At 42.6% G+C, this 17,489-nt stretch overlaps 1 protein-coding gene across 1 annotated transcript in view; it reads left to right on the top strand.

Annotated features, from left to right (window-relative positions):
- Sec63 (SEC63 homolog, protein translocation regulator) overlaps nucleotides 1-13,495 on the top strand; it is a 60,775-nt gene extending 47,280 nt beyond the window's left edge. Inside the window, exons 18-21 of the mRNA XM_063253973.1 lie at nucleotides 1,403-1,504; nucleotides 6,099-6,197; nucleotides 8,595-8,699; nucleotides 9,862-13,495. Of these exons, the coding sequence (XP_063110043.1) occupies nucleotides 1,403-1,504; nucleotides 6,099-6,197; nucleotides 8,595-8,699; nucleotides 9,862-10,005 (450 nt within the window). The 3' untranslated portion in view covers nucleotides 10,006-13,495. The remainder of the gene's footprint in view (nucleotides 1-1,402; nucleotides 1,505-6,098; nucleotides 6,198-8,594; nucleotides 8,700-9,861) is intronic.
- The last annotated feature ends 3,994 nt before the right edge of the window (nucleotides 13,496-17,489 follow it).

The following is a 17,489-nucleotide window of genomic DNA, read 5'->3' as shown; positions in this document are numbered from 1 at the left end:
TCTTACATTTTTAAATTGCTAGGTAAAATAGGACTGGATCTGAGTTGACAGCAGTGTGGTTTCTTCAGGAAGTTTTCTTGTTGAGGATTCTCTGGAAATTTGATAGAAAAAGGAAAGGTAGGTTGAAAAACAGTAGTTGCAAGGTTCTGTTACAAATTTAAGCAAATGATTAGTAGAGAACCATTGCTATAGATCTTGATACTAATTAACATTGTGGAATGTCACCTTATGGAGTATGTAAAGTACAGAGTATAGAAAAGTCTCATGGTACAAAGTTGCATATCATTTTTAGAAAGTTTGTAAAGAAGTATATATTTGATTAGCAAATAATGATCCTTAGAGGCTCACTGCAGATGAAACATAAACTAGACCATCTGTTTGTGTTTTTTTGACTGGGCTCTTTATCTGGAAGTAAGCCTGTGGTTTGTGAGAAAAAGACCTCCTGAATAGCTTGTGAGGCGAAAAAGGCAAGGTCAGAAATAGGAAGAGCTCAATCCCACACGCCCAAAGCAGAAGAAGAATGGTACAGTCCTTGGGATGGTGAAGAGCAAGGGTGACGGACGGTGTGGTTTACTGGGCGGACTGCGCTCTCTTCCACCTTGAGAACCGAAGTGATTGCCAGGGATAGAAATCTGTGAAAGACGCTCTTCAGCCTCACTTTGAGAAAGAGCTGGCATGATTCTGTCTGAGTATTTTAGTATTCATAGAGGGGATGCTTATGGCTTTTGTTTGTTTAGGTTTTCTTAAGAGTTTAATAGTCTGGTTTGTTGAGATGAGCAAAACGCATCTGTCCCCTCCCAAGTGTTTTCTTAACTGACACTGAATGCAGACCAGCTGTGAAGTAGTGGCCGAGCTTGCGTAATAGGTAGGCTAGCCGGGCAGGCAGACTGGTAAGGAAACATCGCAGTGCTGCAAGGCCAGTAACTGTCTGTGCACTGAACGCTGACAGTACAAAGGGAGGCGTTAGTCACTTTGAGGTACAGGGCCATTGGGGTAGGCTCTTCCTCGGGGTTCGTGTTTAAGACTAGCTGTACTGAAAGGAAATGCGTATGAACCTGCCAGATGGAGAAAGGGAAGGACACAAATCCAAATAGGGCCTCGGAGGAGGAAAATACTCACTTCAGCGAGGTGTAGGGTGTCTTGAAACAGTGAATCAGAGAAGGCAGCAGTGACGGAGAGGAGCAGGGCCCAGAGTCAGGTCGTGGCCGGTGCTGCACACGCTCTGGGATCTACAGGCATTGTGAGTGGGAGCTGGGAGATGACCAGGGCTGTGGGAATGGAACTTGCTCTAACCCTAAGAAGTTCATTGCATTTTCAGGAATACTAACTCCTTGAAATGAAAAAAAAAAAAAAAAAAAAAAAAAAAAAAAAACAGATTTCAAATATTTTTTTTCTTTCCTAGGAATGGCAAGAATTACAGCAAAGTATACAGCGGAAGGAGAGAGCTCTTTTAGAAACCAAATCAAAGATCACCCATCCTGTGTACAGTCTTTATTTTCCTGAGGTGAGTGACGCTCAGCCTAGAGCTCTCCGCGTCCCGTCGCTTTCCTCTTCGGTTTTTCTCTTTGAGTCCTTACTGCTTTGTGTTACGCAGTAGCATTAAATGTGACCCACGTCACCTTTTTTAAAGGATACATTATAATATTTTTAGTGAATATGTTGTTTAAAAGTGGGAATTGTTAACTAAGTATTTCTGTGGTTTCTTATGCTTCTTTTTGTGCTTACATTATTGAATGCTGTGTTTAATAGTTGTTTCTCATTAACAAGGCAGGAAATCTGTCAGATCAATGTGTATTTTATCTTTGATTGGTAGGAACCTCTCACACTCTGTATTTAAGTAAGATAAAACCAATCTTAAATATTCCCTCTGAGCATTAGACTTGTTCTGAGCTCAGTAAAGTCTACATCCATACCACCCTGAATGTACCTGATCTCTTCTGAGCCCAGGAAAATTGGCCCAGGCTGTGGGAATGGCTCTAGAACCAGCTGTGTTTTTGGCCCTGAACAAACTTTGGTAAGAGCTGAGCAGGACTGAATCCCAAGTTAAGGAGAGAGCATTGTAACACTACTTGCTTCCTTGTCTTTGTTTTGTAATAATGCGAGCTCCTCGCTAGTCTTTGTCTTTCAAATTAGTTGGGGATTCCTTGATGCGGTGTTTCCAAGGATGATTCTCCCCATGGAGCAGAAGTGAAGAACTGATTGCCCCCAGTTCAGGGAAGCTGTTCCACACACTTAAGAGTTTACCAAGGGCATTTTGCTCCCTGCTCATGTTTGACTGGGGATTTCATGTATAAATCTTCCTGCTTGAGAATGTCAGTCCAGAGATGCTAGGAGCTGCCTGTGGCAAACCCCTAAATAGTTTGGTTCTCCTGATAATAAGTGAGGGCTCTGCACAGAGTTGTTCTGCATGGAGGGAAGTCTGCCCAGGTTCCATCTTCATGCACAGCTGATCCTCTGACGGCCTGAGCTTTGGGCCATCCATGAGGGGCATGTTGCTCATTGCAGATGCAGTCTGCCAGCACCAAGCAGCCTGAAATCAGGTGAGTAAATTTTACTCATTGATTGGTTTAAAAAGTGCTGTGGGTTGCTGGTGAGCTGCATAACTTAGCCACGGACAGATAGTTTTATTTTAGACCTTGCTTAGTTTATAAGTCACATATTATTCATTCACTCCCTTAGAATGGTTTATCAGTATTAATTGGCTTATATATTATTGAATCTTATTTATTGTATGTTTCATATTAAGAATGGTTGGGAGTCTCATACACAATAGAAATTCCTTAAAAGTCTCGAATAGGGCCAGGGATATATCTCAGTGGCATAAGTGCCTGCCTGACAATTCAAGGTCCGCAGTTCGATTCCTGGTGCCAAAAAAAAAAAGAAGTGTCAAATAATTCATGCAATATTTGTTTCAATTTTCTAAGATGGGCATCAGAGAATCTAGGCACAGATGCAGTGTCATTAATATGACTGTCATTTAATGTGCCTCGTGTGCTAACATTCTAATACATACTTTTATTATCTCACTTTACCTTCATAACTTGACCAAAGATAGGCATGCGTCGTTTGATGGAGAAGGAAAGCTCTGTTTATCGTTTATTGACTTATTTATATTCTTTTTGGGGTAGAATCTTGCCATGTTGCCCATAATATCCTTGAACCTGTGATCCGCCTCCCTTAGCTTCTTAAGTAACTGGGATTGCCAGTATGCACCCTGTCAGAAAACCAGATACAGAGCTGGGGATTTAGCTCAGTGACGTAATCACCTGCCTTGCAAGCGCATGGTTGTGAGTTCGATCCCTGGTACCAGAAAAAATAGAAAAAAAGAAAACTAGATACAGAGAGGTAAAGAAGTCCAGGTTTGTGTGGCTATAAAGCAAGTATTGGCAGTATATATTCTGTAAGGGAAATATAGCTCCTTGCCTGTTTATAGAATGAGACTTTATTGTAAATAAAATTTTATTAGATCACAGTCCTATTTTTATGCTGCAACAGTAGATTCATGTAGCTGTTATTTCTTGAGATGTCAACCTACAAAGCCCGGATATTAACATTCCACTGTGAGATCACTGTGGTGTTACACACTTTGTGTTCAAAACACATAGACAAAAACGTTTACAAATATCCCTACTGTGGTCATCCTAACCCCCAGGTTAGGCAAAATTTAATTTTCTTGTTAGTTGCTGCTCATCATCATGCAGTTTCAATTTATTGTTAGACTTAACTAATCTTGCATTGCTTCTGTATCTTCAGGTAAACAGAAGAGCTTTTAGCTGAATTTAAGATAGCTTTTTTTTTTTTTTTTTTTGTGGTACCAGGAATCAAACTCAGGACTTGGCGCTTGCCAGGCAGGCGCTTATGCTGCTGAGCTAAATCCCTGGCGTCTTAACAAAGCATTTTGAAAAAGATAATAAACTCTTTCTTATGGTTGAAACAGAAAGTGCAAAGAATTTGGTATAAAGATGAACGTTTTCAATAGTTTTTTTGTTTGTTTTTTAAGTTTTAGAAAATTAAAAGTTAGTGCTGTTTTGATTAAATGAATATTTAGAATATTCTAGTTTACTTTTATTTCCAAAGCATGCGCTTTTGAAACATTTTCCTTTAATCCTCCTTAGTACGGCACCTTCTTTACCCCATTCTTACGGCAGGCGGTGTTAAGCAGATGGCCAGAGAGTTCTGACACGAGTGTGCTGGCCGCTGCGCACACTGAGGTTTGGGGCTTCCAGACTGCTTGGCCTTGTACATTATCTCAGAAAAGACTTCTCTGCCTTTCTGTAGTTGTTTCATTCCCCCTGCTGTCTTTGAGCGTTCTCGTGGCAGTTTCTGTACTCCATTCTTTTTCTGCTCCAGATCTTTTTGAAGTTCAGCTAGAAACGCCAGGCTTATTAAAATGTGCAGTGAAAGGTAGGCCTTTAGAACGTGAGATACTTGAAGGAGTATCACATCTTCTATGTATTTATCTTGACTACCCAGATCCCTCCCACTCCTATTGGGGCTTTTGCTTGTTACAAGGTCGGGTTACTAAGCTGCCATATCAGTGGTCCCCAGCACTTTGGGCACCAGTGACTGGTTTCATGCAAAGTGTTTTCATGGGTTGGGAGGTGAGGTGGGGTGGGTGATTTCGGGATGATTCAGGCACATTCACGTTATTAAGGACTTCATTATTATATATAGAGGTGGAGTAATTATATAGGCACCATAGTGGAGACTCGGTGGGCACCCTGGGCTGCTTTCCTAGAGCGCAGTCGGGGGTGATGGGAGGCAGTGGTGTTGCTCAGCGTGCTGCTTTTGTCCAGTCTGCTCCGTGGTCTCACTTTAGTTGCTGTTGCTCAGAAAACCTGCTTCACAAAACAGAGTGTTGGAAATGGAGGCAGGCAGAGTCGGGGTATTCTGTCTTGAGTTTAATCCCAAATAGGTGAAGACTTGAAGTTGTCTCAGGCGTGCTTTGAAGGCCACCATCATTTACAGTCTCAAGCAGTTGATCCTCTTCTAGTGTGGACCAAGTGTGTTTACCTGGTTTACTCACAACTGAGTTGTGGGTCATTTCCTTCCCAGCTGGGGGATCTTTTGTGATTGAGAAGTTACGCTCAAAGTCTTCCTGAAACTGAGACAGATGATCACGTTCCAGTTAGAAGAAAGAAGGCCGTGGCTCACTCTCCTTCAGAATCCCTACTAAATGTGTCAAAAATTCCATTGTTTACTTGTCACCCCTATCAGTTTGTCTTTGAATGTAGCCTCTTTCTCTGCTGGCTTGAACAGAGTGTCATTTTCCCTCGAAGTAACAGATTGAGTTTGTTTAGTAGACTGATTATGTCACACGAATAAACAAGTTTTGCACCCTGTTCTGTGTCACGGAAATGAGCTTTTGGTGGCCGTTTTTCTAAGAGATCTCTGGAGTGACTCTTGTAATTCAAAAACTCTGGCTAGTGAGCTACCTTTAGAAAGATAGTATCTGTGGAATAAGGCAAGCCCAAACTCACTTCCAAGTATGTAAGAAAAAATAAACATGCTCTGTGGCCACCTCACAGAGCTACACAAAGAAATGTGAATTAAGGCCATGTACTTTAGTGGGGTTGATACATTTAATCACATTCTGCAGAATGTTGTTAGGTTCAGGGTTAGGGTATGGTTGGTTTTTCTAAAGATAGACCACTGCCCAGAGTTGAGTTACGAGGGTCACTCCTGAGCAGGGCTGCCACCACGGGTGAGGCTTAGCTTGCTTGCCTACCGCTCTCCTCTACTGCTGTGTGGCCTGTGTTTCGAGACCTCTGTTTCTGTGATACTGTAATAAATTGTGTCTTTGGTTTTTTAGAATATCTTTTGTCCTTTAAGGTAAATTGGGCTTTTAACATACAGATTCATGAATAGGCTTTAAGGAATCATTTTGTAGAGCAAGGACTAGATATACAAATGGTTAGGAACAGATTATTCAGTGTGTATTTGAAGAACCAGGAGGACGTAGCAGCGAGCAAAACAAAGACGGTATCTATAAAACGAGACAAACCCAAACTGTTCTCCAGTTGGGACTGTTGGTGCGCTCTCGCTCGCTCGCTCGCTCTCTCTCATTTTTAAAAATTTATTTTTGTATTGCCTTCCAGGAAAAACAAGAATGGTGGTGGCTTTATATTGCAGATCGGAAGGAGCAGACATTAATATCTATGCCGTATCATGTGTGTACACTAAAAGAAACAGAAGAGGTAATCACTCGGCGTATCTGTTCTTAACAGCATGCAGCATCATGGTGCCTCAGAAAGTCTTCTTTTAAATAGCACTTTATCGTGTTTAGTTTATTGCGTTCTGTTTGTTACGACACATTTGTAAACTGTTCTGTGGTGTTGCAGAGGTGTGCTTGTTGGAATATTTTAAAGAATTGTTCAAGGAAGGCAACTTGTCAGTCAGTATATTTTTGCCAGCTTTCATTTCTTGAATCTAATGTCACGTACTTTTTTCCCTCCTATCCATAATTTGATGATATTTTATAAAAATTTTTACTTTTGTGGGGGGTATTAGGGATCGAACTCACAACCGTCGTGCTTTCCAGGCAAGCACATAAGCTGTATAAACTGCTAAGCTAAATTCCCAGCCCTGTGCTTTTAGTTTTTATTAGATTGTTAAGTATCTGTTTTTTTGCTTTTGTTTGTTTTTAATCTCAAAATTGATGATTTAGATTTTTAAGAGTGGAAATTTTTTTTTTTTAAATTTTGGTACTGGGGATCAAACTCATGACCTTGTGCTTTGCCGGGCAGGCACTTATGCCACTGAGCTAAATCTCCAGCCTGAGTTCATTTCCCAGTACCAACAGCAACAAAAAGGTACATAAAGACAAAACATCTTACATCTAATTTCCTGGTTGGCCTTTCCTCTCCCTAGAAATCATTGGTGTTATCAAAATTGTGTGTGTTCATCTTGTGATACTTGTATGTAAATTTTAAGTAAATGAATATTTAAAATTGTTATGCATTGTTATTTCTCCCTAAATTTTACACAATAGGTAGTATATACCTTGTTTTGCACATTTCTGTTTTCTTTCAATAGTATGACTTAGACATGTGTTTCCTTTTCCTTCGCAAATGCAATTATGCCATTCAAACAGTTTCACATGAGTAAGGCACTATATCCAAACAGTGCAGTTTGTATTCAGATTTCCTCAGATACTCCACTGATATCTGTTGCAGTTTTTATTTTAATCTTTCATGCCTTTGACATTGTTTCAGGAACGTAGGCACGATATTTTGTAGATTTTCAAAGTATGTATTTTCCTCATTGAATATTCATTATATTCATCTTAAATTTTTGCAGTCGCACTACATTGATGGTGTGCATAGTGCATGGCATCAGGACATGCGATGTCGGTCCACTCCCTTGGTGATTTAAAGTGGCTGTGCTAAGGCTTTCCCCCGGGTGTAGAAGTGGGTGATACATGACCATGAGTGAATAGCCTCTACTCCCAGCCGTTTACCCAGTCATTTTAGCAAATGTTCATTGATAATTCCTGTCTAAACCAATTTTTACTTTGCTCATTGTATTCGTTCTAGTTTCGATTTTCTATGTAACAGTGAATTTCCAGACACCTTCAGTGTGTTCAAGTCAGATTTTCTTTTTGTGTCTATTTGTGGCCATTGTTCATTTTTGTAGTGTTCTTTAAATTGGTTTGGGATTTTTAAATGTGGTGAAATCAGCCATTTGTAACATAGGTATCTCTCCTCAGTCTTTTTTTTCTTCCCCCTAATAGGATTGTTTCTAACAAGCCGGAAAAGGGCAAATACAGTTCAGTGGTAGAATTCTCAGTGCTATAAACCTGGGTGTGGGGGGTTAGAACTATAAATACTTAACCTTTTTAAATCCATTTTCTTTTTTCACAGTATGATTTAAAAGTTTTTTTTTTTTATAGCATTCAGGTTTATGTTAGAAAGGTTAAACAAAATTTAAGATTCTCCCATGATTTTAAAAATTATTTTAATGACCTCCTTTCATATATAATCTTGACTATAAAATTTTGAAGATTGGAGGCAAATCACTTGAGCATCTAAATGTCATTTTAAAAATGTGTTTTTCGGGGCTGGGGATTTAGCTCAGCGGCATAAGCGCCTGCCTTGCAAGCAGGCAGTCGTGAGTTCGATCCCTGGTACCAATAAAAACGAAAAAGACAAAAAAAAAAAAAAAAAAAAATGTGTTTTTCACCCAAGTGGAAGTAAAACTTCTGAGAGTTTATGACTGTTTTTACTTGCAGTTTATGATTTGATGAGAAAATAAAATACCATTTTAACCTTCAAAAGCATTGGACATTTTATCATTGAAATAAAGTTGGCAAGAATTATGTCCCATTTAGTGGTGTATTATTATGTTAATTTCAGTCTTTTATTTATACTTCATACTGTATTTAATTTCTTCAAGTTGCTTAGATAATCAACATAGAAGTTGAGTGGTTACTTTATTGCTTGTTGAATTGTGGAGATAGAGATTAACCTCATAAATTCTTCCTGATTTGATTTATGGTTTACGTAGTATCACATTTGTTTGTTGTTGGTACTAATTGTATACTATTGTTGCCTCCACAAAATACAGACTTTTAAATGCTGATTTGTATCTTCTAGGTAGAACTAAAATTTCCTGCACCAGGCAAGCCTGGAAATTATCAGTATACAGTGTTTTTGAGATCAGACTCTTATATGGGTTTGGATCAAATTAAACCATTAAAGGTAAGAGTAAGAACTTTTCTCAGCACATACAGTGGCCTTTTTGAGTGGTTGGATAAGTATAAGAAAAGCATTTCTTGTTTTGAAATGTAGAAAAAAGAAAGGAAAACCAAATCATCTCATACTTTTTCAATAATAAGTTTAAGTTACTGACTTAGATTTTAAGGAATATAAGAACCTTGACTGGCCAGTTGGGGTGATGCACTCCTGTAATCCCAGTGCTTGGGAGGCTGAGGCTGGAGGATTGCCTCCAGTTTGAGACCAGCCTGAAGTACAGAGTGAGATTCTGTCTCAAAAAAAGGGAGAGAACCTTGTTTATAAATTATTTTAATGTGTTATAATAGACTGTAACTTAACAGGCCCTCACCAAATAGACTGTATTTTCTTTTCAGGGGAGTTTCCCTGTGGTGCCTGCCTGTGATCTCAGCACTTGGGAGGCTGAGGCAGGAAGATCACCATGAGTTCAAGGGCAGCGTAGGCTCCATAGTGAGTTCAAAGCTAACAAACAGTTGTCTCAAAAAAAGAGAAAGAGAAACCATATTAATTTTTACCACAGATTTTATTGGAGCAGTTATTTAAATGATAATACATGTTTTTCTGTTAACTATTTATATTAGTATGTGAAATTTTTAGTCATCATAGAACATATATTTTCCATTTTCATTTGAAGCGCATTCCTATCAGTGTTTACCATTCACGTGAGCTTTTCATAAAAAAAAAGTGCAGAGAACAAGGGGGGCCAGGGAAAGCCTCTTTTTTCCCGTTAGAGCTCCATGTTTCTTTTGTTTGCTATAGAATTTTACTTCACCAGACTAGAGATTGCAGAACGTCTCTTTGAAAGTCATACTTGAGTTTTTCTTCCTTCAGGAGACTTCTGTTAAGGTTCTTGCACAATCACAGTCATATTAGTCTTACACAGAATTACATTCTCAGGTGGTGTAAGTTCTTGAAGTTAAGGTACCAAACTGTATTAGAAACTTAACTGCATTTATATGTCAGTTGATTCACTCAAATGAAGTATCTTCTAAATGAATGTGTTGCATTTAGAGTTAAAAATTCATTTCTTTACAATTGCTGTGGTCAAAGAAAACCTTTTCTTTGCTGGATGTTTATTCCGTTGTTCCTCCCCAAGTGCCTGATGTCTGTATTCAATTTTGCTTTGCAGTTGGAGGTTCATGAGGCCAAGCCTGTGCCAGAAAATCACCCGCAGTGGGACACAGCCGTGGAGGGGGATGAAGACCAGGAGGACAGCGACGGCTTTGAAGACAGCTTTGAGGAGGAAGAGGAGGAGGAGGAGGAGGATGACTAAGCAGTCCTGTGAGGGACCACTGCGTTTGCACATATTTGCAGATTTTTTGTTGTTTTGGAAATATATAATAAACCAGACCAGTGCGGAACGGATGCTGAAGGAAGTGTTAGTTTCTTTCCTAGAAATGGGTGCATAAGACAGGCCTCTGCGGTGCTGTGGAGCAGTGGGAAAGTGCCTCAGCCTTTCACGTGCGGGGCGGTGCAGTCATTTGATCTGCAAGTGGTGAATCCCTCGTTGTTGTAACTGTCCAGAAGACAGGCTGTGTATCATCCCATCAGTTTATGGCCCCAGTAAAAGTGAAGGTACACAAAAACCTGTATAAATGTGCAGCTTTTCTCTGTTCAGCTTTAGTTTAGTAAGCACTGAAGTATGGCAGAATCACAGTTGTGTTTTAAATAACATCTGCTTGTTTTAATCTCTCAGTAAGCTCTGTTACTCATTTATTGATATTTTACAGGTGATGAAACAGCTCCATACGTGAATTCAAGTCTTTCATTTTCATTTGTGTTGGTCATTAAATTGGCATTCTCTCACATTCCACATAATATAGAGGGTGCCTTTGGGGTTTTCCTTTCTTATTTCACAGTTGATGGACTATTAAAAAGGGTTTTTTTTTTTTTTTTTTTTTTTTTAATGGCTTAAGATAGTTTTAAGCCTCTCGCTTAGCAATCAGTGTGGGATCTTACTTTTTTGATAAGCTATAGGTCTAAAATGATTGTGGGACCATACACTCTGATATTGATAGTTTATGCTATTAAAACTTTTTTTACGAGGTTCACTACAAAAGCTGAACTACACTTAGCTTTTAATCTACCTATCAGAAGTCTTTCAAGGAACAGAATACAACGTGCAAAGGAGGCATTTTTTTGTATTAATTTTGAACTCCCGTCAAATAAAATAGAAGTTTGACTCATTTTACATTTGTAATTGTGTGTTTTTACTCCCAGGGAAAGGCTCTAAAGAGGATCATCCATTTTTTTACTTTTCAACTAATAAGTAGTGGTGCCTCGATTCCTAAGTGCTTTTGTTTGCAAACAACTTGGTTCACAAACAGAAGCATTGGGCAAAATTTTGTTTTTGTTTGCAAACTCTGCATCGGGTGACAAACGTGACTGTGACCGTGTTTTCAAAATCATAGAACAAGTGAAGCCGTGACCTGAAGCCCCGCTGTAATGCAGCACATCTGCACTGAAGTGGCTGCTGTCTGTGCGGCAGTAGGCAGACTCCTGAGTGAGGGGCCTTTTCCTCGTAGAACAGCCAAAGGGGTAATGCTTAACACACAGAGCGAAACGGGGTGCCTGACCAAGCACTGAGGCATGAGAGAGATTGCTGTTAAATATGCAGGAAACGTGTTAAAAGACTGATTTGTGATAATGGTGTAAAAGTCTCCACAGGCCAAAGTCCTACTGGAATACCAACTTGTGACCTTGTTTATTTAAAAGGTTGCTATTCTCCATGCAAGATTGCCATTGGTATTTTGTTATCATAGTTACTAGAAATAAAATTTGATAGTTATCAAAACTATGACCTGTTTTTGGTTCTAAACAGGGTATAATACTCCCCATCAAATAATCAGCCATGTTTTTACTTTGGAACTTTGATCCCCAGTTGTAGGAATGACTTGCAGGCGGGAGGCAGTGCGGCAGGGTTGGTTTCATCTTGCAGCGGGGTGGTTTGCAGTCCTCTGAAGCCCCACCAGGCTCAGTTGTGGCATCCTGGTCCTGTCCGTGTGCCCGCAGGTGCAGGCTGCCTGGGGCCACGAGGAGGAGAGGAGGTTAGAGAAGACGCCCGGCGTGGTGAGGAGGCTGCGCCAGGCAGCATTTGCATTTTCTAGTTCTCTTGGAACAGCTTCTTTTCTAGTGGCTGTTGTGCTTTAAACAAGGTTCGTCGAAGTTTCTCATTTTAGGAAATGAGAGAAGGGAAGATTTCACAGCCTAATAACTCAGCACAGTTCTTAATAAGCAGCGTCACCTCAACAGAAAGTTGTTCTGTTTCCCTTCACCCGTGTGTGAACATCCCCTGGCCGAGAAAACCAAAAGCGAGTTCCTGTAGTGACGGGCTCCTTGGGAGTTACAGGAGTGGGAGAACTGGCACGCTTCTCATGTCTCCACCAGGTCACCAGGCTTCACGTCCCTCCTTCTTTTCCCTGGAAGGATGTTAACGATTCATCCTGGTTTACGTGTCATCTAATGGAAACAGTGAAGTTTCAGTGTTCTATCCAAAAAATTAGTGACATTTTGTCTATAGAACAGATGCGTATATAGATGAAATAGTGTATGTATACAGACAGTGAAATTGGTTATGAAGTTTTTCAATTGTGTAATGCTTCTCTCTTTAAATTGGTTATCTGTTAAACTGCAGCCTTTCAGGAGACTGCTCGCTGCCACAGTTGAAAGCATAACAGGTATTGTGTTGTGTTTTCCACGCGGCAGTCCCCGTCTCGCAGTCAGGCAGGTGTTACGTCTCTTGAAGCTTTTTTTATTTGTAAGTTTTGGTAATTGAGTGCACCAGATGAGGCTTCCTGTCTTCCGATGCGGACCAGGACTTGTGCTCTGCTCTCTCTCTCTCTGTCCCGCCTTGCGCTGTGCAGCCGGACCAGGCCGCTGGGAGGCAGGAGGCCCAGCGCGGGTGCCAGCACTGGTGTGGGCGTGGGGAGAGGGCATTGCTCTTCCCACCACCTTTGTTCTTCCTCTGGGTTCAGCCAGTCCAACCCATATCCTGGAGTTTTAAGTAACGATCGGTATTTCACATGTAATTCGGTACTTTTTTGGTAGCATTTGTTTACCATCACATTGACCAAGTTTCTGTGTGCACAACTCTGAGACTAGGAGGGCTACACAGTCCTTGTTAAAAACCCTCAATTGAGCAGATATTTGGCCGTCCGTTTCTGTCCATTTACCTAGACTGGCGACCCCTCCCCATCGCCAGAAGAATTTTTTTAGGGACGTGCTGTTAGTTTATTCCCCCCCTCCCCCAGACACACTTTGAGACAGGAAAAACTTTATTCTTAGTTATGCTGCTTTAAAGCCTTTTTGCCTTGTATTCTGAATCAGCTCATGAAGTCCTCTGTGGAGTCTGCCTTCCAGTGAGGCAAGCACTGGTGACCCGTAGTGTGACTTACCAGCTGTGCAGTGATCAGTCCAGATGCGTCTCAAGAAGTTGGCACCGCTCGCCCTTAGACATTTAAATCTAATGCCAAACTTTTAAGTTGCAGGACTTCAAGATTTGATCGTGTCCATTTTCCTGGTTCTGAGCGGAATCCTAATTGACAGTGACAGCAGTCACTGGCGTGTTTTAGGACTGTGGGTTCAGGTGGGGGTGTGCATCCCAGGAGTATGCAATGATCAATCCATTGAGAAAATGTTAAAATGATTATTTGTATTTAATCTCATCCTTTTAAATTTCTATTTTTATGTGTTTTATAATGTACATAATATATTCTACAATTGTACACTTCTATAATTTATAAATAAATACATTTATTGGTGCATTATTTTTTTTCTGATTTGGGTGGATCAAAACACTTGGACACCAAGCTAAAGCGAAGGTCTAGACTTTTGGACACAAGTATGCTCTGCAGGAGGCAAAGTTGACTTTCATTGTGCCTAGCGGGCCTGGTGCCCGTGGGAACAGCTGCTCAGACCAAGCTGAGCAGGTTTGCTAGGTGGGCAACAGGCGCCCCACTGACAGGGACGGAAGGGCAGGGGCTGCTTGTCAGGTCTGAACAGAGGCCAGGACTCTGGGCCGGGCCGGCAGTGGCTAGCTGCCGCGAGTTCAGGTATGAGGACTGTGCTCACCAGCACCCGCTAGTGAGTTCCTCGTTAACCTGTGAGCCTAGTGCATGGACGGAGCTGTGTGCCCGGGCCTTTCTGGACACCTGACGTCTCCGCTTTAAAACCTGGGTAAAGGGCAGCAAACCACGCCAAATGGCTAACTGCTCTGCCTTCTGTTTTCCAGCTTGGCTCCAGTAGAGGGCGCTAGGACTTGTTAATTTTTTTTTTTTTTTTTTTAAACGGAGAATGGTTTATCTGTGGGACTGTTCTATTTGCACTTTCTAGAATTCTCCCAAAATTGTCTTTTTTACGTGAGTCCTTTAATACATTCAGTGTACTTCTAGGTTTTATTTCTAGAAGCATTAAATCCCTTTGCAACAAAATGTAGTAGATAATCCATATAAGTGTTCTAGAACTGCATTAGAGTGAGAGAATAGGGCTGTAAGGACACAGATTTCTCGGCAGTATTTAATTTTTGTCCCATGGTCAGAGTGAACTCTTCATGCAAACTAACGGCTTAACTTGCCCATGCTGACTGGGGTTAGAGGCCAGCAGCCCGAGAGCTGCGCGTCCCCAGTGCCCTAAGTGCAGGTGGTGTGGCTTGGCTGGTGGGTGCTGCATACACAGTGGACTCACTGCAGCTCAGAAACTGAGCTTGGGAAACAAGCTGCGATAACCTGCTCAGTCTTCACCCTCGCAGCGGAGAGCTCGAACTCAACTCTCTTCCTGGGAGGGAGCAGCCTGCCTTCTGCGGCTTCAGCTACACAAATGTGTTTGCTGACAGACAGTATGTGCCTCCGCTGCAGTGTACAGACACGTGAGGAAACTGAGGAACAAACAGTTGTCACTCTGTGTGTGTGTGTGTGTGTGTGTGTGTGTGTGTGTGTGCCGGGTATCAAACCCGGGGCCTTGTGCTTGGTAGCTGTCATTCTTCTGGTGCTGTCCTTTTCCAAATATGCTGCCCAAGCCCAGGGAGCCGTTAGACTTCCTGTGGTTGAAATAATTACAGGACCTCAGACATTATTCTCAACAGTTTTCCCCAGTTAGCTCAGAAGGAAGGTTTGATGATGATTATTTTTTGGTACTGGGGATCAAACTCACGATCTGCACTTACCAGGCAAGTGCTTCAGCCTCTGAGCTAACCACCCCCCCCCCGCCCTGTTTTTATTTTTAACTGTGAAAAGTTACTTAGGGATGATGCAGGTGAGCAGGGAGGGTGGCTAAAGTTGCCAATAGGCATTTTTACCAAAAATAAGGCCTGTAACTAAAACTCGGTGAGAGAACTTAGATATTCTGATGTTGAACCAGCTCAGAAGATTCCCAGGCAGACATCCAGTAGCGATCCTGGGGTAGCCCCAGCCCCCCTCATTTGTATGCGGCAGTCTGCACCTGTCTGTCAAATGAGTCTGCAGTCAGATCCAAAGTTGCTCCAGGTTTTAGTTTGAGTCTCTGCCACTTCTTGAGGCTCAGTCACTGGCTGTGCTGCGTGTCACCTTCCCCGTTCCTCCAGAAGCTGCCTGTTCTCTGCAATAACACGACAGGGAGAGATGTGAGGTGGGGTCCTGGGCTGCAGGGACACAAGGCCCACCTTCCAGGTCACTCAGCACCGCTCCCCCAGCAGCTTCTGCCTCAACCTGCAGTCACTTTTCCCAGGAGCCCAGGAGAGCTCTCCGCCTACCCACCCCTGCTGCAAAACACTGATGGGGCCTATTATCATGGAAATTATAAGGATGAATGTGATTATCAGCAAAGTGCTTTCGAGACGGGGCGATGAAACTGTAGTGTTATGATCCGCAGCGTTATTTCTTTATACACTGAAAACCCCCACATCCTTCAAGTCTGCCGACTTAATGGCAGGGTATATCCCTAAACGTCAGGAGTGACATGGGGAAGAGCACAGTCAGTCAGGGTTGGATTTCAGCAATACGTGAATTTTGAGTAGAGTTTTAAATGTTTCAGTTCGTTACGGGGAATAGTTTTTACAGTGAGAAAAAAATGGTTTTAGAAAAGCCTTTCTCCTGCCTCACTCAGTATTCTTCCTAGTGTCTGCAGCTGGTGTGAGGGTGCATGCGATCTGATGAACCGATCCCTCCTCCAGGCCCCTCCCTGTCTCAGCAGAGCTGGCACGCAGGGGTGGGGCAGCACCCCTGGGAGTTCCGGTTCAGTTAATGGGACCATGCCTGGTGCTAAGCACTTGGGAGGTGCTTTTTTGCAGTCTGGTGTGGAGCCGGCTGCACTTCTGCCTCACTGTGTGATGGGGGAGGAGGGGCATGCATATGAGGAGCCAGAGACAGACTTGTCACCGCGGGCAAACTGGACCTCCGTCTCAAACCTCTCCCTGCAGGGTACCAGGTCCCATCCCATGACGCTCCATCTTCTCCATTGGAAGCCAGTAGGATGGGGCTAGCACGACTGCCCACTGTGCCCAGCAGCCATGGAGGCCCCGGCCAGTGGCTGGGGTCTCACCTCGCTGCATTCCAGAGCTCCCATGCTGGGGGCAGTGGGATGGGGGTCCTACTGTGCCCAGACCGGAAGATTCTAGTTTGGGTGAATCCAAAAGATTCTTCTCATTTTAGAGATTCACATGTATTGCAGTCATAGTAATGCGTTGAGAGAAACAAGTTCTCTCCCAGCCTTGAACGTGGGTACCTTGACCTTAGGAGCTCAACACAGAGGTGCAGACAGCCCTGCTGGCCGCCTCCTTCCTAGTCACTTTTTCTTGCAAGCTTTCACTTTACTTTCTTAACTTAGAGCACTCTGAAGGGCCTGCCAACCTCAGCAGACTTCTTACCAACCCTCACAGTGGTTTCTTGGAGCATTGCTTTGCTCGTGTTTTCTGCCACAGGACTGAGGACCGAAACAGAAAAATGGCAACCGCTGTGTGATGGTCAGGCTGAAATTCAAGCTACCAAAATTTCTTCTTAAAAACCTTTTGTGCACCATCCAGTTGCTAAACTGTAACCCGACAGCGTATCAACATAAAATAACATAAGAACACTTTGCATCTCTTCAGGGCATGGCTACCAGCTGTGCAAGTTGTCTTGCATACAGTTCTTTTCCCATCAGTGTGGGATTTCTGAACGTAGCTGAGGTCTAATTCAGTGTGTGGAACATGTTTTACCGCATGGAAATTTGAGCAGGTGTTCTGAGCCAGTAGAATAAATATTTGAGGTTAGATTCCTCACAGTGATACCCATAAGCCTTTCCCGTTCAGCCTGAGCATCCTCAGCAACACTGTTTTAGTATTTATGAATTTGTGCCTCCACTGAGGAAGAGCTGGTAGACAAGACTCCGGTCACAACTATGTTTTGGGTTTCACCTCTGGGGAGAGAAGCTTGCTGGGAAGCATTCCTGCCCTAGCAGAAGGGAGGTTTTCTGTTTCAAAGATGGATGTTTGCCCAGTGGCCTGGGGGGGGGGGGTAACCAGCTGCTTTCTGCATGGACAAAGCAACAAAGCCCAGAGAGCCAGCTGGCTTCATAGGAATCTTTCCAGCCCACTTCATGCGAGTTGCCTAACACTTCTGAAGCTGAGGTTCCTGTCGCAGGGATCCAGCTTGGCTCTGCTGCTGAGCAGTGCAGGGGGATCTACAGGCAGGAAGGAGTCAGGGGAAGCCCGAGGTTCAGGTGAACCATGCAAGTGCCTGTGGCGTGGCAGATTTGTTGTGGAAAGAACTCATGGCCTGTTTTGTTTTGTTTTTCTCTCAAATCTTT

Source organism: Cavia porcellus, unplaced genomic scaffold (genome assembly GCF_034190915.1).
Source record: "Cavia porcellus strain 051 isolate PalLab524CR breed Dunkin Hartley unplaced genomic scaffold, mCavPor4.1 scaffold_7, whole genome shotgun sequence".
In the NCBI taxonomy this organism is placed as follows: domain Eukaryota; kingdom Metazoa; phylum Chordata; class Mammalia; order Rodentia; family Caviidae; genus Cavia; species Cavia porcellus.
The sequence above is the reverse complement of the archived record's forward strand: the minus strand, read 5'-3'. Positions and strand labels throughout refer to the sequence as shown.